Below are 18897 nucleotides of genomic sequence, written 5' to 3' on the forward strand. Positions count from 1 at the left end.
GCCGGGCACCTGTTGGAGGCACAGACACAGGTGCGGGGGCTGGCGCCGGGGGCGCGGGGACGCGGGCCGCGGTAGCCCGGGTGCTGGGGGTGTTCGGCTCCCCTGCGGCTGCCTTTCTGGCTCCCTGGGGAGCCGCGCTCAGGAGCAGACATCTGAGGCAGGGGTCCCCACTTTCTGCCGCCGGGGTGGGGCACAGGGGAGCAGACAGGCTGCGCATTCTGGGGCTGAGCGTTCAGCGCAAAGTGGAAGCCCCAGGATGGATGACACCCTGACCAGCGCAGCACCTGGTGCGGAGGAAGCCAGCCTCGGAGCAACAGAGCCGGGACCTGTGCGGCCGCAGGGGGTGCGGAGGGCTGGGGACCAGGGGAGCCAGGGGGCGAGGAGAGCCGGGCGGATGGCAAGGGGACCATGTCCAGACCGGGGGGCATGGCCGGGGGCGCTGCGACCTGGCTGCTGGGAGTGGTCCGGCCACCCTGCGCCCGTGGAGCCGGGCTCTGGTCTGGAGGGCTGTGACCTGTCCGCCCACCAGCTGGCCCGGGCCACCCTCTCCCTTGGCGCCTAGGAATGGAGGCCAGGGAGGGCTCCCAGCCAGCCCACTGCCAGTCCAGAGAGTCAGCGGCTCCGGCTCTCACATCCCCTCCCCCAGCCAGGGTGCTGCATGAGGGGCCGCAGGGGCGACCGCATGACCATCAACATCCAGGAGCACATGGCCATCAACGTGTGCCCCGGGCCCATCCGGCCCATCCGGCAGATCTCTGATTACTTCCCTCGCCGGGGACCAGGACCCGAAGGGGGCGGCAGGGGATGCGGGGAGGCCCCTGCCCATCTGGCCCCCCTGGCTCTGGCCCCCCCTGCAGCTCTCCTTGGGCCCACCACACCCGAGGATGGAGCTGAGGTGGACAGCTACGACTCGGATGACACCAGTGAGTTTGGGGGCGCTCAGGCTGTGACCCTGCTGGGTGTGCATGAGGGGGAGGAGGGACGGAGAGACTGCCGCCGCAGCTGCAGTCCGGGTGGAGATTACAGCTTGAGCGAGGCTCAATATTCAATATTTCTGCTGAGACACTCCACCACCCACACAGCCCCAGTCGCGGCCGAGACGGACCCAGACGCGCACACGCACATGCTCAGCTCTCACACACACGCTGCAGGCTGACAGGGACGTGGATGGTGCATCCCGGGCCTGGCCACTGGCTTGTCACACACTCCTGTCACCTTTCCCCTCTTCTACAGCTGCCCTGGGCATGCTGGAGTTCGACCTTCTCTATGACCGGGCTTCTTGCACTCTGCACTGTAGCATCCTCAGGGCCAAGGTGGGCACTCCCTGTCTCCCATACAGCCGGCAGGGCTCCCTCCTTCCTTCCCTCCCCGGGCAGACCGTGCGCCACCCTCTTCCTCCTGCCTGCACCACACCTCCCGGCCCCAGCTCTGCAGAGGGAGGGAGGGAGAGGGCTGGAGCCCACAGCCCTCTTCCTGGTCTCTCCCCCAGGGCCTCAAGCCCATGGACTTCAATGGCCTCGCGGACCCCTATGTCAAGCTGCACCTGCTGCCTGGGGCCTGCAAGGTAATGGCCTCCTCTCTCCCTGCCGCTGCCTGGCCATGTGGGTCCCTCTGATTCTCCCAGTTTCTATCCCAGCGTCTGGGGGATATGTATCAGAAGCTCTGTCCCCACCCCCAGGCCAACAAGCTAAAAACGAAGACTCAGAGGAACACCCTGAATCCTGTGTGGAACGAGGACCTGACATACAGCGGGATCACGGATGATGACATCACTCACAAGGTGCTCAGGTGAGGGTGCAGCCCAGCGCCTCCTCCAGGACAGCTGTCGCTGTGACCTTCTTCGGTTGGCTGATCTGAGTCCCGTTAAGCCCCAACCCTGCTGATGAGACTCGGGTGCATTCAGTGGCTCCCCGAACCCAAAATGCTTCCCTGGCATTGCTGCCTGCCTCCTGCTTCTCCGGCAGAGGACTGCTCTTGCTCGCCACCAGTTCCACAGTACCCGGCCTCTCCCGTGTCCCCTGCACCTGGAAAGCACTCTGGGCTTCCTGTCTGCCGGCCCAGATCCTACTCGCCACTCCCACCTCCTCCAGGAAGGCCTCTTTGCAGAGGTCCTGATGACAGACAGCCCTGTATATCTTAAGTCCGTCTGTCCTATCCTCGGAGCCCCTAAAATCCGAGCAAACTTTTCAGGTCCAGGGAACTTGCCAGCATCCCTCAGGGTGGTGGGGGCACGAGACCCTAGCTCGGGAGACTTCCGTTCTCAGCAATAGGAAGGGCAGGAGGGTTGCCCCCGGGAAGGGCTGTGGTCAGGGCTACTGCAGTGAGCACCCTGGTATGGGGGAGGAGGGACAGAGGCAGAAACCAGAAAGGCTGGGCCCGTGCTCCAGATGTGAGAGCTGAGGCTTAAAGGCCGTAAGGGCGCCTTTACTAGTATTTTCCTGTTTCTTTATTTCACTTGACCCTTGTGATGGCTTCAGGGCGTGCATACTGCAGGCGAGAACCGGAGGGAGGTTAAGTGACTTGCTCAAGGTCACACAGTCGCTAGGAGTGACAGGGCTGGGGTTCTGACCCCTGACATGCCACAGCTGCCCAACACAGTGGCTGGCCAGGGCAGCCCAGGCCCAGGGCTGCAGGGACAGGTGAAGTCAAGGCAGGCCTTTAATTGCTGGACTGTGCCCCTGGGCCAGCGGGGCCCACACTTCCGAGGAGGCCCCTCTAGCTCTTACAGCCTGTGCCTGGGGACCCAGAGGGGCAGTCTCCAGGATTCTCGAAGGCTGCCTGCGGCCAAGCAGGGTGAAGGCTCAAACTGCCACCCACTTTAGGCGAGGTGGTGCATCAGGGGAGAGCTGGAACTGGTCTGAGGACCTTCCTCCCACACTGGGGTGGTGAGGTGCCCAGGGCCCCTGACCCTGCAGTTCCCCGCCAGGATCTCCGTCTGCGACGAGGACAAGCTGAGCCACAACGAGTTTATCGGGGAGATCCGAGTGCCCCTCCGCCGCCTCAAGCCTTCGCAGAAGAAGCATTTTAACATCTGCCTCGAGCGCCAGGTCCCGGTCCGCGTGGGAGCCGCAGGGATGCCCGGGGGCGGGGGGCTGGGGAGGTCAGGCTGCTAGAACTTTGTCTCTGTCCCTCAGCTGGCGTCACCCTCCTCCATGTCTGCAGCGCTGCGGGGCATCTCCTGTTACCTGAAAGAGGTGAGGCAGCACAGGACCACGGCCCGCTGGGAGGCAGTGGCGGACACGGGCTGACCAGCGTGTGTCCCCACAGCTGGAACAGGCCGAGCAGGGGCCCGGGCTCCTGGAAGAGCGTGGGCGCATCCTGCTGAGCCTCAGCTACAGCTCTCGGCGCCGGGGGCTGCTGGTGGGCATCATTCGCTGCGCCCACCTGGCTGCTATGGACGTCAACGGCTATTCTGATCCTTATGTGAAGACGTAAGATGTCACCGCGAGGCCCGCTCTCCTCCCCAAGGGATCCTGAACCCACCTGTGTGAGCTTTCCCGTAGGCCTGGCTGCCCTTAACTGCACGGCTCTCTGCCCAGGTACCTGAGACCAGATGTGGACAAGAAATCCAAGCACAAAACATGTGTGAAGAAGAAGACGCTAAACCCGGAATTTAATGAGGTAAATACGGCAGGGACCAGAAATTGTGAGTGGGGACAGGAATGGAGGGGGAAAGGGCCTGACGTTGGGCCCGGCTCCTCCTGCCCTCAGGAATTTTTCTATGAGATGGAGCTGTCCACACTGGCCACCAAGACTCTGGAAGTCACCGTCTGGGACTATGACATCGGCAAGTCCAATGACTTCATAGGTGAGGAGAGCGGCCCGGCGGGGTGGTGCCGAGGGCTGACAGTACGCAGCTGGGCCTGACCACTGTCACCGCCGGCTGCCCACCAGGTGGCGTGTCCCTGGGGCCAGGCGCCCGAGGAGAAGCACGCAAGCACTGGAGCGACTGCCTACAGCAGCCCGACGCGGCCCTGGAGCGCTGGCACACCCTGACCAGCGAGCTGCCCCCTGCGGCCGGGGCGCTGCCCTTGGCCTGAGTGACCAGCAGCTGTCCACGCAGGCTCCCGGGCCGGGTCCAGTACCCAACCTTCGCACGAGTGTGTTGCACGTTTACACGGGGTGGGGTGCTCCTGCCCCGCACTACCTGTCTTATTCTTGTGAGAGTCTCTGTAACCGTGGGTCTGTCTTCTTGTGAGGGACTGGAGATCTTTATTCACATATGCAAATTCCTCTCGCCTGACGCGCTGTTACCTGCAAATATGCAAACCGCCCTCCGCACACCCAGGGGGGCACCCCACCCCTCCGCGGCCCTCTCTCTGCACCTCTCCAAGCTGCCCGGCCCCTCGCCCACAAGGAGGAGTCGGATTAGGGGAGGTTTGGAAGACAGTATTTCCACCAGACAGACAAGAAAAAGAGCCACTCCTTTAATACAGGATTTCACTTAAGAAGTCCAAGCCCTGTACAGCTGCCCTTTTAAAGGGGTGGCCACCACAGGGTGTCTGTCGCCCCAGAGGCGGCAGACGCTCCTGGCCACGCATTTAAGTAACTGTCCCCTGGACGGGGCCGGGCTGTGAGAGCAGGGCCCCTGCCACCTTCCCGGGGGACACTTGTGCATGTTTACGCCTTTTCTGATTGTGTCAGTGGCCGAAGCATGGCAACTGGGCATCAATAAACATCTCTGAGGACGCGTGGCTCGCACGCTCGCACGGGGAGGGGGTGCGGGGCGGGCCGCGCCGGCGGTGGCGGGCGTCACTCTGGGATGTCGATCACCAGGTCATCGTCCCCGTCCAGGGCGTCATCCCCGCTGCCTGCGTCGCTGAACATCTGCCGAGGGACCGTGCTCAGGATCGTGTGGGGGGGCATCTTGGGAGGGGGCAGCGGGGTCAGGGCTGTCCCGACCCCAGCCCCAGGACCCCTGGCAGGGAAGGTCAGTGGCCCGCCCACAGGGCAGTCCGGGGGTCCCACCGCCATCTGCAGCAGGGGAAGAAACACAGGGAGGGCTTGTCAGAGGCACTGGGCCCTCCAGGAGGCTGGGCACTGCCCCTCGAGGCAGTTCCAGGGTGAAGAAGGGCGTGGGCACAGCCAGCCAGCTAGTGGTGGGGTCCAGGGCCTGCCCCTCAGTCCCTTGTCCCCAACCATCAGTGCCTGGGCTGAGGGGCCGCGATGGAGGCGTGACGATGGGTGGGGTAGGGTGTGACAGGAAGCAGGGACGGAAAGGCTGGGCTCTGCCTCCTGCAGCAGGCAACTGGTCACCCAGTGGCAGCAGCTCCAGCCAGAGCCGGGCTAGTACGCAGCGCCCACCTCTCGCCTCTGCAGGCAGGCCCCTCCCGCACCCCTGACTCGCTCCCCCCTGCGGAGCTCACAGCCTGTGACGTCACAAGCTGCCTGAGCCAGTCTGGCTGGCTTTTTTGCCCCCCAGAAGCTTTATTGCCTCTTGGAAAGGCCCCTCCTTGGGATCCCCATGGCCACTAGTCTGTCAGGACTCCTCTCAGCTCACTGTGCTAGGGTACCGGCCTCCGAACTGGGCTCCTTGCCTCCAGCCTAGCCCAGGGCCAGCTCCTCCTCACTGCAGCCAGTGATCGCTCTAGAACACTGACCCAAGCAAGTCACTCTTCTGCCTGACGGCCCTGGGCAGGCAGTACAGTGCCTAATGGCGGGCTAGCCCCACCACCTGGGGGGTCCTCTGCTCAGCAAAAGCCTGGTTTCTCCTCCAAAGTTGGGAACTGGCCTCTATTCTGTCCAAGCCTCCAGTCCTCCCCTGCCAGGTCCCCGCAAATCCTCCCTGCAGAAAGCTCTCTCGGTATCCGTGATACCCTAGACTTTGTGGGCACAAACTGAGCACTCCCCGGGTGGTCCAATCTTTAGGACCACTGTGGGAGGGAGGAAGGGCCTGAACCGGCAAGTTGTAAGGAACAGGCCCAGAACAGGCATGCCAGGTCCCCAGTGGGCAGGACCTAACCAGGCCCCAGGCCGCGGTGGGGGGAGGAAGCACTCAGCTGGTCTTCAGAGTGGCTCCTGACTGCTTTAATGCATCCGGCGGCCCCGGGCCTGCTCTCTTTTTACTTTTTTGTCTTTTTGAGACAGGGCCTTGTTATGCAGTTCAGGCTGGCCTTGAGCTCACTTTGTAGCCCAGCTGGTCTCCAACTCGCAACAATCCTCTTGCCTCAGCCTCCTGAGTGCTGGGATTACAGGTGTGCGCCACGCCCGGCCTGCTCTCTGCTCCTCCAGGAGGCCCCTGGTCCCTCTGCCTGGCTGATGTGGTGGGTCAGAGTGGGTCAGGTGGCAGAGGACAAGAGCCTGCCAGGACAGAGGTCAGCCAGGACCCCTTGCCCTGAAGAGCAGCCTCGTGCCAGGCACCTGCGTGTACTCACATACGACCACACATGGGTGCCTGGAAGGGACAGCTCCATGTGCACTATGGCCTCCAGTTACCACTTCGGGATCCCCACCCTGTCCCCCATGTCCTGCCCTGGGCTTCTTCAGTGTGACCAAGGGCAGCTAACATGGTTCTGTGGCTTGCCAGGGCCCGGATGTTGGGCTAAGCATTCTCTGTCCCTTAATTCCGTGTAGCTTCATGTGACTGAGTAAAAAAGCAGGGCTCACAGGTAAGTGACATGCCTAAGACCCAAGAGTATATGGAAGAGCTGGGATTGAAGCCCAGCTAAGGCTAACTAAAGCCCTAGCTGGTTTTATTTATTTTTGAAAGGGGGTCTTGCTATGTTGCCCAGGTTGGTCTTGAACTAGGCTCAGGTGATCCTCCTGCCTCAGCCTTCTTAGTGGTTGGGCCTACAGATGTGCACCACTGCATCGGCGCAGGCTCTTGCTGACTGACCTGCATCAGCCTTCAGCGTGCCCCCTGCTTACCTCTGCCACCTCCATCCTTTTCTCACTCCCACTCCCTCCAGGGGACACCTCTTGACCTGGGTGTGCACACAGTCTTCTATCATTCCATCCCTCCATTTCTTCTCCCCAGCTTTGTTCTCTCATGTCACTCCTGCTGCAGCCCAGACACCATCCACCATGTCCGTCTCTCTTCCTACTTTGGCCTCAACCCGGAATACCCAGACCTCACCCTGGGCTCCAGTGTCATCTGAGTCCTTCCTGATCTGTCCCCTGCTCTACGCCCTCTACCAGCCAACACTGTCTCCCGCGGGTTCAGCTCCCTGACACTGCTCCACTGCAGGGCCCAGCACCAACCCAAAGCTGGACTGCCCTGACCCTTGTCTTCCTATTCCTGGCTCTCTAGGCCAGGAGCAAAACCCTCCTGTAGGGGCCAGTACTTTGTGTGTGTGTGTGTGCGTGCGGCTAGGACTGAACCCAGGCCCTGTGCGTGGTCAGAAGCCCTCCACCACTGCGCTATACACACCCAGGTCTCAGAACCCACGCTCTTACCCCTACAAATGCAGCACCCCACTTGTTTCTGGCTCCGGGGCCCTGAGAGCTGACCAGCCTGGTCCCTACTCAGCTTTAACGGCAGGGATGGGCACTGTGATTTTCTCTGCATCTCTGTACGCGCCTGGGGCTCTGTGCTCTGTCCTGTCTCCTCCTCCATCCTGCCGAGGACTTCCAAGTACACATCCGCACAGACCCCGTCTCCCGCATGCGAACCCTGGGCTTCCGTGAGGCTGCTTGGCTGGCCCTTACAGGTGGCCTCCCACCATGTCAACGCCACACCACTCCACTTTTTCTGCCTCGGAAAAGGTCCACTCTGCCCTCCCTGGGAGGACTGGGGGCCTCTTGGACATATCTCTCCCCCTCTCCCTCTCACAGCAATACCACCTCTGGCCCCTTCTTCAGAATGGACCCCTGGTACACTGCGCACCCTCTCCATAGCTGCCGGTTTCTTCGGTCACAGCCTCACTGCCGTCTGACTCCCAGCCCCTGCACCCAGGCTAAGGCCCTTACAGCGGTGGTGGTAGCAGCGTGACTAGAATGTCAGCCGACCAGATCTGCTACCCTTCCTCCAGGGGCTCCCACTTCACAGGACCAAAGTCTTCCCAGCACCGCAAGGGCCCTGACAACTGTCCCCCAGCTGCCTACGCGTCTGACCTGCTGACCATGTCTCATTCCTCCTGCCAGACCTGCACAAGCCAAGCACGCATGCTCCCCAGGGGCTCTGCCCCCGATGTCCCTCACTGAAACCCCTTCCCAGAGCGCTGTGTGCCCTGCTCTCGTTTCCTGCAGTCTCTAATCAAGTGGCCTCTAACCCCACTGTACTTCCGCAGCCCCACCCAGCTCCCGGCTCCCCGCCCTTCCTTCCCTGTTTTCCTACCCCGGGACCTATTTACCTTGTCTTCTTCTGCCCAGCTTGCAAAAAAATGAGGCTGTGCCTGCTCTGGATAAGGCCAACACCTGAGACAGGGCCCGGTATGTAGCAGGGGTTCTGGGAACACTCGCTGGCTCCATCTGTCTGACCACTACTTTCACACCACAATCGAGGAGCTTCAGAGGGGCGCAGAGACCCCCTCACAGCGCTGTGGTTTCTCACTGGGTAGCCCTGACCAGGTTCCGGATCCCACCACTCTACTTCCCATAGGGCTGTCTGGCCTCACAGGGCGCTCACGACCAGCAGGAGCGCTGCCACGCCAGGGCAGGACCCCAGGCACCCTTACGCAGCGCCCCAAGGACGGCTGTGATCAGATGTCACCACAATGGGACCGTGAGCCAGGACTTCTCTGATCTGTGCCTCGGCGGCCGGCCCTCGACTGGGGCCTTGACAGTCCCAGGTCAACCTTTCCGAGTCCTCAGTCGGCCCCCAGCCCATCCTGAGCCTCCCTCAGATGGCTGTCCTGCCGCAAGGCCCCTCCCTATCTTCCCCAGTGAGGGTACCTTGAGTTTCCGGGGCAGGCGGGGCCGTTTCTCCCGCTTGGGCCTCAGGGGGCTGGGCTCAGGCAGCTGCAGGGCCAGGTAGTCAGAAGGGAATGGGGGGTAAGGGGGGGAAGCCAGCTGCTGGTGGAGTGGGGGATGAAGATGGGAAATGGAGTGGGGCAGGGTGGGGTGAAGGGAAGAAATGCAAACAGGAAGAAGAATGGAAAAACAAAAGAGATGGTGATGAGTGTGGCTGCCAGGGCTCCTGGGACAGAAGGGGAAGGGACAGCAGCAGCACTGCTCTCCTAAGTCACGTCTGCCCCCTACTACAGCACAGAGAAGCGGGCAGCCCGGACTCTCACCCTCCAAGGGACACTTGCTGGCCACGAAAGAATGGATGTCCCTTGAGCCGGGCTGGCCTCGCGCAGAGACCCAGCCCCTCTGCCCTCCTGGTGCCCACCTCATTCCCAGGCACGTCAGCCCACTGCTTTCCACCCTGGACCCCAACTCACCGAGCTCAGGTAAGGAGAGGGCGTCCCAGAAGCCTGGAGGGGAAACCCAGAGGACGGCGGCAGGGAGAGGCTGGAGGGGGACGGGGTGCCGCCCAGGGGAGGGCTCCTCTTCCTGCAGGAAGGCCAGGGCGGGGTCAGAGGCAGCTGGAAGCCCAGCACCCGGCCCCAGGAAAGGCTGGCTGCTTCTTACCTCTTAGGGGCCGGTGTGTCAGACAACTTGGGTGTCCCCTCTGTCTCACTGTTATCTGAAGACGCTGTCGCATCCGAGTCTGTGAGGGGAGGGCTCATCAGGGGGCCGGGAGGCCCAGTCTACCTCAGAGGCCGTAACCTCAGCGCTCAGGGCTCCGAGAAGCTGACTCCCCAGCTGGCACAGCGCACACGGGCTACTGGGGAGACCCACAGCCTCCCCAGCCCGCTTCCTGCTCTGGCGCCTCCCTAGCAGGTCTGTCAAGCACATACTGTGCGTGCCGGCCTCCTGCACACTCGCCATCTCTTCTGGTCCTCACAGCCCTCCGAGGAAGGAGGAAAGGTATCACTACCACTTTCCAACTGAGGTCAGACGCGCAGAGAGCAAGTTCTGGGACTGGGGCTTGAACGTGGGTTTGTCGTTCCTTGACCATTTTATGCCGCTCTTGTCTTGTTTGCCTCTAAGCTGCCTTCAAATGCTCCCTCTTCTCCACTTCCTCTATTCAGGGTCCTATTAATCTACCCCTCAATCTCTCCTTTCATTGTGTATGACAAACAGGTAATAATTTTTTTCTTTTCTTTTGAGACACAGTCTTGCTATGTAGCCCAGGCTGGTATCAAACTCACCCTTGATCCTCCTGCCTCAGCCTCCCAAGTGCTGGGATTACAGGCGTGCGCCACCACATCTGGCTTTTCTTACCTTCATCCACTGCTGCCACCCTATCTGCCACAAGATCAGGCCACTACCCTGTACAAATCACCAGCTCAGCAGACTCCCGTCTGCCACCTACTGTCCAGCCCAACTCCACGATGAGCTAAAATAGAAACCTAATCACATCTTTCCTGATGACATCTTCCACCGCCCGAAGGCATGAGCAGTTCTAGAATCGGAACATATGGCCTTCCACTCCGCTACATCCTTGGTCCCCCCACCCCTTTTGTGGTGCTGGGCATCAAACCCAGGGCCTTGTGCACACAAGAGCTCTCCCACTGAGCCACATCCCCAGATCCCCTCTGTCTCCTTTTTATTTTTCAGGTAAGAGTCTAAATTGTCCACACTGTTCTCAAATTTGTGTTCCTCATGTCTCAGCTTCTTAAATAGCTGGAATTATAGACATGAATCTTTTCTAAGCCCAGCAGTGGTGCTTTTTACTCTAGGTTCAACCTACCTTTCTGGTTGCCAACCCAACTCTTTTCTGGTGTGTCCTTTTGAAGGACCGAACGCAGGGTCTCGCACGGGGTAAACATGTGCTCTACCAGAGCTACACCTCCTGCCCCCTAAACTGTACTCCTTACATCATGCCAATCTCTTTCCTCAAAAAGAAATGTCCTAGTGCTTCTGCCTAGAAAGCCTATAAATCACTTAACAACTGCTACACAAGACATGTGGTTCCCAATTTCTCTGCTCAGAAAAATCCTTTAAAAGGCGAAGTGAATGCCACTCCTCTGAGGCTTCCAGAATCCCTCCTGCCCTGTTAAACGCTGCTTCTGCTTCTACTCTCACGTTCACAGCTCTCCTCACACTGCGCTGAGAAGCACCTGAGGACCTGGGTGAAAGCTTAAATCTCTGGCTCATGCTCCTCAGAGTTAACTGTCTGACCGTGAATGCGCTGGGTTCCCTCATGGCGCCTGTCCCGAAGTTCCCCTCAAACAGGAAGTTAACTAGAAGAACTTAGGGAAGGGAGAAGCAGAAGAAGGTGGCTAGAATGAAGCCACTTTCTGCCACGGCCTATGTGAGGAGCCCCTACTTCTCTACCCTTGTAATAGTAACCCCTGCCAGCCCTTGAGCCTAACTCCTGTAATAGTAAGTGAATAATGGATTGTATGGCCCAACAAAACATTACTTACAGAAACAAGCAGCTCCTCGCTGCTATTTGCTGATCCCTCCCCTAGACCAATATTCAAAGGCACAGCTCACGTGATGATCTTACAAGGGCCCCACTTGGGAGGAGCCCATAAATGTCCACCACAGGGCTTTTCCAAACTGTGGATTTCAATCCATTAGTGATCATGAAATCAATTTTGCCAGTTTGCAACTGGCATTAAAGGAGAGGAAAAGCTGGTGTGGTGGGGTACACCTGGGCTCCCAGCATTCTAGTGGGCTGTGACAAGATGACTGCAAGGGGCCAGGCATATAGCTCAGTGGCACAAGCACCTGCCTGGTAAGCACAAGGTCCTGAGTTTGATTCCTGGTACCAAAAAAACAAAAGCAAACAAACAAACAAAAAGAGATGACTGCCAGGTGGAATCCAGCCTAGGCAATTTAGTAAGACTTTGTTTCCAAATAAAAAATTTAAAGGGGTGGGATGTAGCCCCAGATCCAGTGTGAAGACCTTGGATTCAAATCCCAGTAAAAAAGGTGAGGATGATGGTGCACACCTGTTAACTGCAGCACTTGGGAGGGTGAGGCAGGAGGATTGCTATGAATGTGAGGCCAGCCTGGGCTACATAGTGACTTCAAGGCCAGCCTGAACCACACAGCAAGAAAAAAGAAAGAGAAAAAGAGAGAGCGACAGAAAGAAAGAAAAAGAGAAAGCAGGGGGAAACAGTCTAAAAAATAATGCTGCATGCCTGTAATTTTAGCATTCCAGAGGCTGAGGCAGGAGGATCGCTGTGAATTGGAGGCCAGCCTGGGGTATACAGCACGAAAGAAGGGGAAGTAAGTAAACAAAGTGCAGCCAGCCTGCACTATACGGTGAGATTCTGCCTTAGAAATAATATAACATAACGTAACATATCAGAATAAATTGCATTCAAAAATCTTAAAAATGTTTCATAAAAAAATTATACGTATGAATGTAGGGATTTGGTTATGATATAAAAAGATCTATTTAATTGTAATCAATAACAAACAGTCTGAAAAACAACATTTTATATGCTAATCTCTTTATTAACTCTAACCACCCTGGCTCATTCTTACCTCGGGGAGCCTGTATTCATTATTCTGCCAAGAAAGTTCTACGCGGCCTTCACAAGATTGGCTTCTTGTCCAGCTCCCCGCTCATATACTTCCCCAAAAGGCCTTTCCTATGAGCTTTCTAGTCAGATGTTACCTGCAGCCTGCTTCTGTGTGGCCTGCATGCTACAAACGGCTTGGACATTGAAAAAATATTTATTTATTTGTGCAGTACTAGGAGTTGAATCCAGGGCCTTCACACTGAACTACATTCCAGCCCGTTTTAAACTTTTTTTTTTTAAGACTAAGTGTTCTTAAGTTGTGAAATTGTCCAGGCTGGGTTCGAACTCTGGATCCTCCTGTCTCAGCCTCCAAAGAGTGCTGGAATTACAAGTTATGCCCAATTTCTTCTCATCTGTAAAAATGTAAATGCCAGAAAAATGCCATGGTAGCACATGCCTGTGATCTCAGTACCTGGGAGGCCGAGGCAGGAGGATCACCATGAGTTTAAGGCCAGGCTGGGCTACATAGTGAGTTCTTGAACTACGAGCAAGACCTTGTCTAAAAAAAAAAGGTAAAAGCTGCTGGGCATGATGTTGTACAACTGTGACTCCAGTACTCTGGGAGGCTAAGGCAGGAGGATAGCAAGTTCAAGCCCAACCTGGGCAATTTAGAAAGACTCTGTCTCAAACGGGTGGGGGTGGGGAAGTGGGGCAGCTGCAAATGTAGCTCAGTGCAAAGGCCCTGAGTTCTACTCCCAGTACTGAAAAAAAAAAAATACTATTTCATGGGAAAACTATATACAATTCAAATTTCAGTATCCATAGTATTTTTTAAAAACATAGCCATGTTCATTTATTTACATACTGGCTATGGCTGCTTTGACACAAGCTAAGCAGTTTTTTCAAAGACAGTATATTCCACAAAGCCTAAATTCTCATCTGGCCCTTTGCAAAAAGTATTTGTCAAGCCCTGCCCTGCTCCAACCACTACATCACCCTGTTTTACCCTCTTCCACCCATACAGCTATCTAATATTCTAGTCTGTTGCTTTGTTTACTTATTTACCCCAAGCAGAATATAAATTATAAGAGATAGCCGGGCGTGGTGGCGCACACTGTAATCCCAGCACTCGGGAGGCTGAGGCAGGTGGATCGTTGTGAGTTCGAGACCAGCCTGGGCTACAAAGTGAGCTCAAGGCCAGCCTGAACTGCATGGCGAGACCCTGTCTCAGAAAGACAAAAAACAAACAAACAAATAAATTATAAGAGGTCAAGGGTTTGTCCATTTGGCCACTGTTCTACTTCCTGAGCCAGGCTCCGTGTTGGGATCACAGCAGACCTTCAATATATACTTGAAGGGAAATCGGTAGAGGGCGGGAACCGAGCAGGCCCGAGGGTCACTGGAGGCTGCACGAGGTCTGCAGCCTAAGAGCGAGGCCAAGGAAGACTTGCTCAAATGCCAAGAACCATCCCCTCCCTCCAGCTGCGCATGACCTTGCTCACCAGACGAGTCTTCGTCCACGTTCTCGTACTGCAGAAGTCGGTCGAGCAGGAAACTGAGGGAAGACGTGAAGAGAGTTTACTTCCATCCAGCAAGGTTCCCTTGGGCCCCTTGTCCTCCTAGAGGCTCCACCGGGTCTAGGAGTCGGTCGTCCTCGTCCCCTAAACGTGCCTCCTCACCTCTTGTCCCGAGACACCTTCAGCAATTTCCTCTGAGCCTTTCTCAGCTCCTCCTGGAAGCACTCGTGCTCCTGCATTAAGGGAAGGACGCGGGCAGTGCGGCTCGCCAAAGGGGGACAGCTCGCCCCGCCCCCTGTTCACACGGGCACCCGCAGGTCCCCTCTCCGCCAGGCCTCCACACCAGAACTCACGTAGATGAGAAACTTGAGCTTCCGCTTCAGATTCCGGTATTTCTTTTTGTAGTCCACTTCGCCATCCGCCGGCCCGTTCATGGCCAGCCCGGGAGCAGCGTCCCACCGCCGGGAGTCCCGCTACCCTGAGCCAGCTCTGCCGGGCTCTCACGCCCTTCACTTCCGGAGACTCCGCAAGGTTGTGCCCGCGCGCACTACAACTCCCGGCGGGCCCCGCGCGCGCGGTGCGTAACCACGGGAACCGCCCCCTTGGGGAACACCCGGAGAGGAAGGCGGCTTCCACTGGCTACACGGGCGTGGCAGCGGCTTTATGACGTCATAAAGATGGCGGAACCCGGCGGGCGCCGTTAGGGATTCTAAATGAGCTTGGAGATTTGGGAGTCATAAAAAGGTCTCCCTCAAATATTTCTAGTCTCCTGGCAGGGGTGCCCTTTTTCTCCTGCCTTTCGAAATAACAGCGGCCCGGTTGGTGTCCGTGACAACGGAGGAAGGTGGCGTCGCGAGCTGATTACGTTACACCCAGAGTTATCGGTGGCGAATAGGTTTCTAACGAAAACTGTAAAAAGGATTCGTTCTAACCAAGGGTAGGAGATTCAGGGTCCTCCAGCTGCCCAAGAAAAGCACCTTTTGTCTGCCACAGTTCTCCGCCCCAGCTATCCACAAACCGAGGGCCAACGGCGCCGCGCCTCAGGGTGCCGCGGCACGGCGCGTGCGCAGACTGCTCTCAAACGGCTGACGGAGGCCGAGAGGAAAAAAGGCGGGAGCCGCCAATCCCGCGTGGAGCAAAATGGCGCGGGAGAATGAGATGCGGGAGTTCACGCACAGCTTCTTCCGAGGCCGCCCTGACCTCAGGTGCACGGGGGATTGGAGTTAGGGCTGGAAAGGGCCAGGGTGGGACGCAGACGCAGTCTTGACACGTGTCTCTGTAGCACGCTCACGCACTCCATCGTGCGGCGGAAGTTCTTGGCTCACGCGGGTCGTAACCATCTGGAACCCGAGGAGAAGCAGGCGCTGAAGCGGCTGGTGGAGGAGGAGCTGCTGAAGATGCAGGTGTGGGCACAAACCTGGACCCCGGGAGATGGAGCGTGTTGCCCAGGAGGTGATGGGCGGCACATACCTTCTGTCCTCTTGGTGCATACAGGTGGATGAAGCTGGTGCCAGGCAAGAGAAGCTGGACCTCACCAAGCAGGTGAAGAGGCCTCCCACCCCCTGCAGTGACCAAGAAAGAAAAAGGTTCCGCCTCACTTCAGAATCAGGTTAGTGCCTCTTGCTGTCTGTGCGTTCTGCACCCCTGGTTCGTTCAAAAGGCGTTTGCTCCCGTGCGAGAGCCGAGGCGGGAGTCAGGGAGCAGGAGCACGGGGCGTGCCCGCTGCGTTCCCCGCCGCCCTTCCACTGTCGGAGCAGGCCCGAGGGGCCCCGCAGCGCCTCCCAAGTGGGGGCAGACAGGACAGGAGGAACCTGGCCCAACTCCTCCCTCTCCGTATTCCAGGGTCCAGGTCTGCAGTCTCCAGTCCGGACAGCTTTGGATGCTCAGCAAATAACGGGATGGCAGAAGCAGAAATCAGCCCAGCCAAGGAGCCGCGTCCAAGGCAGGCTTCAAAAAAAGCAGTTGAGAGCAGTGACGAACAGCAAGGGGACCAGCCTGCAAAGCAGCCTGCGAAAATGGGATTGGGGGAGAGCAGTGAGGAGGAGGAGGAGGAGGAACAACAACAGGAAGGACTGGGGGCGGGGGAGGGCCCTGTCAGAATAAGTGAGCTCTTAGAGGAAAAGGACAGTGAAGAAGATGAGGAGGAAAAAGAATACAAGGGCAGGACCTTGAAGAAACCTAGGACCAAGGCGGAGCAGGCACCAGGCAAGGCCTCGGCCACAAAGCAGCAGGCCTGGGAAGAAAGTGAGGACAGCGGGGAAGAACCTGTCCAGAGGCGAGCAAAGAAGGCTGGGGGAAGGAGAGATGCTAAAAGCCATGAGGAGAACCAGGAGGAGGAGGAGGAGGAGGAGGAGTGCCTATTCCAGAAGAAAGAGAACAAGGAGGGGGACAAAGATGAGGAAGAGGAGGAGGATCAGAAACCCAGAGCTAGAAGCAAGGGAGGGGCAAAGTCAGCTTTGCAGGGGAAGAGCTGTAAGCAAGAAAGCAGGGCAGGGCGGCTGAGAGATGTGAGGGACAGTGGGGAAGAAAAAGAGAAAGAGGCCACAGGCAGTGGCGCTAACAGTGGGGGAGGTGAAGAGTCCCCCGTGCACAGCAAGAGCAAGGGCGGGACCCAGTGTAAACGCAGGAAAAGGCAGAGCAGAAGCAGCGAGGATGAGGACAGCGGCATGGTGCGCGCACCTGCTCAAGGCACTGCGAGGTCGGCCGCAGCCGGCAGTGTCAGTGGTGAAGAGAGTGATACAGAAAGGGAGGTAAGCGACAGCGAGGCAGCGGGGAGCCCTAAGGGAGAGCGGAAGAACCGCTCCTCCAAGAAGAGCTCCAAAAAGAGCAGAACACGAAGCTCCTCTTCCTCCTCGGATGGAAGTCCAGAGCCCAAAGACAGGAAGGTGAGGGTGCATATGGGGCGGGGGGCCATCACTGGGGAAAAGGGAGACCCCAGCAGGCTCAGCCTTCCACTGCTTTCTTGGCCAGGTTAGTTCCGGTCGCCATGGAGAGGACCACCCAGCTGTGACCAGGCTGAAGCGCTACATTCGCGCCTGTGGTGCCCATCGGAACTACAAAAAGCTGCTGGGATCCTGTCGCTCACACAAGGAGCGCCTGAGTGTACTCCGGGCTGAGCTGGAAGCCCTGGGCATGAAGGGTGAGGTGGTGTGAGTGCTGGGGGGGCTGCTGGAGGGCTTTGGCTCCAGGGGAGTAGAGATCGTATGCTGCTTCTGTCCCAGGTAACCCTTCTTTGGAGAAATGTCGTGCCCTGAAGGAGCAGCGGGAGGAGGCAGCAGAGGTGGCCTCTTTGGATGTTGCCAACATCATCAGCAGTTCAGGTGAGGGGATTTCAATGCCTGGGAGTGGATGAGGTTGGACTTTTTCAGACAGCTAATATGTCCCTGTCCTCCTAGGCCGGCCACGTAGACGGACTGCCTGGAACCCCTCAGGAGAAGCAGCCCCCTTTGGGGAGCTGTACCGCCGGACCCTGGACTCCGAGGAGGAACAGCCTCGTCAGGCTCCCCCAGACTGGTCCCACATGCGAGGCATCATCAGCAGTGATGGCGAGAGTAACTGAGTGCCCCCGTCTCACAGGAGGGACCCTTTCCCTGTGTACCAGGTGCACCTGGCAGCCTGTGCTCTGACGCTCAAAGCAAAAAGCTTTCTTCAAGAAGACGGCAGCCCCCAGGGACATAAGCTGCACTGACACTACTTCTCAGCTTCTCGTTCTCCATTTTGGTGTTCATAAGGATTTATTTTTTGAGACTCAATAAAGGAATGTTTGTAATCACTTCATCAGAAGCAGTCCTCTGCTCTTATCCCCTGTGATGTGGGGACCAGAAGCTAAGGAGTAGCCACTGCTGCTGGTATCCAGGGGTCCAGTTCCTCTTAATTTTTTGGGTTCCCCATCCAAAGTCTGCCACCAAGCCAGGCGTGGTGGCGCACGCCTGCAAACCCAGCACTGGAGAGGCTGAGGCAGGAGGACTGCTGTAAGCTCAAGGCCAGCCTGAACTACATAGGGAGACCCTGTCTCAGAAACATCTGCCACCAACCAGGCCAGGCTAGAGAAGGGTGCGACTCCTATCTTTCCTCTAGTCTGACCAGTAGGCCCCTCTTGTTACCTCACTTTTACTAGGTCTGTAACTAATGTGGAAATGGAGGGAAGATCTGAACTGGCCCGAGAATGTGAGTACAAACTGATCGGGGACAGTCTGTATTCCTTCCCTTTCACAGCTGCCTAGTCCAGGCTGAAGAGTGGGTAGACTTGATTGCCTAATCTGTGCCCACAGGCCTGTGTCAGAACACTTGCTGTTGAGGCACCCGCAAGATCTAAGTGTAGAGCTGCCAGGGATCTGTGAAGTGGGCTTTCTGAGAACCTCTGAAACCAAAGCAATAGATTTTTGGTTTTTTTATTTTTTGGTACCAGGAATTGAACTCTAGACCTTGCACTTGCCAGGCAGGCGCTTGTGCCACTGAACTATATCTCCGGCCCCTCCAAAGTAATGGAAAACAGAGGAATTAAGAGGTCAAGAGGCTCAGTACCTCCTTTGAGGTCTTGATCCAGTCATGCCTGAACTCATTAAAATCACTGAAGTTGCCAGGTGTGGTGGTGCACACCTGTGATCCCAGCACTCAGGAGGCTGAGGCAGGAGGACTGCTGTGAATTCAAGGCGAGTCTGAACTACATAGTGAGACCCTGTCTCAAAAACAAAACAAAAAAAACTAAAGTTGTTAGTTACACAGCCTATTACATAAATACAAGTAACATTATCACCTGCCACTGAACAATTCCTTCATACACACCTCAGACAGAAAGGGTGAGTCCTGGAATCTGTTAGAATAACCAACAGTTTATTAAAAGCTTTCCCTGGGGCTCTGCCAGCCCCACAGCTGAGAGGGGCTCCCATCACTGCTCCCAGGTCCAGGAGCAGCCCTTTCCAAGGTCCTTCCCTTGTTCTCCCGCCCCAGCCCTGACCCCAATTTAAAAAAAA

At 57.4% G+C, this 18897-nt stretch overlaps 3 protein-coding genes across 13 annotated transcripts in view; 2 read left to right on the plus strand and 1 right to left on the minus strand.

Annotated features, from left to right (window-relative positions):
- The window catches only part of Doc2a (double C2-like domains, alpha), a 5747-nt gene extending 1445 nt beyond the window's left edge, over positions 1-4302 (plus strand). Inside the window, exons 1-10 of one of the 7 annotated variants that reach the window (XM_005405208.2) lie at positions 7-30; positions 651-923; positions 1234-1313; positions 1490-1564; positions 1679-1788; positions 2927-3053; positions 3135-3194; positions 3268-3431; positions 3540-3808; positions 3895-4302. In XM_005405208.2, the coding sequence (XP_005405265.1) occupies positions 659-923; positions 1234-1313; positions 1490-1564; positions 1679-1788; positions 2927-3053; positions 3135-3194; positions 3268-3431; positions 3540-3808; positions 3895-4040 (1296 nt within the window). In that variant the 5' untranslated portion in view covers positions 7-30; positions 651-658 and the 3' untranslated portion in view covers positions 4041-4302. The other 6 variants (XM_005405207.2, XM_005405205.2, XM_005405210.2 and 3 more) reach the window with 6 other exon arrangements.
- Positions 4303-4411: 109 nt separating this feature from the next.
- On the minus strand, positions 4412-14377 carry Ino80e (INO80 complex subunit E). 5 transcript variants are annotated; one of them, XM_005405204.2, is made up of 7 exons: positions 14278-14377; positions 14087-14157; positions 13910-13962; positions 9514-9592; positions 9324-9435; positions 8833-8949; positions 4412-4974 (listed from the first exon to the last, which is right to left on the minus strand). In XM_005405204.2, exons 1-7 carry the CDS (start codon positions 14356-14358, stop codon positions 4753-4755), a joined length of 735 nt encoding a protein of 244 aa, XP_005405261.1. In that variant the 5' UTR covers positions 14359-14377; the 3' UTR covers positions 4412-4752. The 5 variants fall into 5 exon arrangements, with proteins under 5 accessions (XP_005405261.1, XP_013360239.1, XP_013360242.1 ...); XM_013504785.1 differs by having other exon boundaries at positions 13901-13962; XM_013504788.1 differs by having other exon boundaries at positions 4412-4827; positions 8833-8952; positions 13901-13962.
- Positions 14378-15042: 665 nt separating this feature from the next.
- Positions 15043-17701, plus strand: Hirip3 (HIRA interacting protein 3). The gene is made up of 7 exons (XM_005405202.2): positions 15043-15129; positions 15207-15327; positions 15419-15533; positions 15767-16809; positions 16895-17063; positions 17146-17244; positions 17320-17701. The coding sequence occupies exons 1-7, from the start codon at positions 15065-15067 to the stop codon at positions 17481-17483; spliced, it is 1776 nt and encodes a 591-aa protein (XP_005405259.1). The 5' UTR covers positions 15043-15064; the 3' UTR covers positions 17484-17701.
- The last annotated feature ends 1196 nt before the right edge of the window (positions 17702-18897 follow it).

This window comes from Chinchilla lanigera, unplaced genomic scaffold (genome assembly GCF_000276665.1).
Source record: "Chinchilla lanigera isolate Chin_1 unplaced genomic scaffold, ChiLan1.0 scaffold00092, whole genome shotgun sequence".
NCBI classification, from domain to species: Eukaryota; Metazoa; Chordata; class Mammalia; order Rodentia; family Chinchillidae; genus Chinchilla; species Chinchilla lanigera.

Excerpts from the sequence above, each read along its gene's own strand:
- Ino80e (XM_013504785.1), bottom strand. The coding sequence starts at position 14,358 with ATGAACGGGCCGGCGGATGGCGAAGTGGACTACAAAAAGAAATACCGG. Across the intron at positions 13,963-14,086 it reads AAGGTGTCTCGGGACAAGAG|TTTCCTGCTCGACCGACTTC; the intron begins GTGAGGAGGCAC and ends GTCTTCCCTCAG. Across the intron at positions 9,436-9,513 it reads GACACACCGGCCCCTAAGAG|GAAGAGGAGCCCTCCCCTGG; the intron begins GTAAGAAGCAGC and ends GCCTTCCTGCAG.
- Hirip3 (XM_005405202.2), top strand. The coding sequence starts at position 15,065 with ATGGCGCGGGAGAATGAGATGCGGGAGTTCACGCACAGCTTCTTCCGA. Across the intron at positions 16,810-16,894 it reads CAGAGCCCAAAGACAGGAAG|GTTAGTTCCGGTCGCCATGG; the intron begins GTGAGGGTGCAT and ends TTTCTTGGCCAG. Across the intron at positions 17,064-17,145 it reads GGAAGCCCTGGGCATGAAGG|GTAACCCTTCTTTGGAGAAA; the intron begins GTGAGGTGGTGT and ends CTTCTGTCCCAG.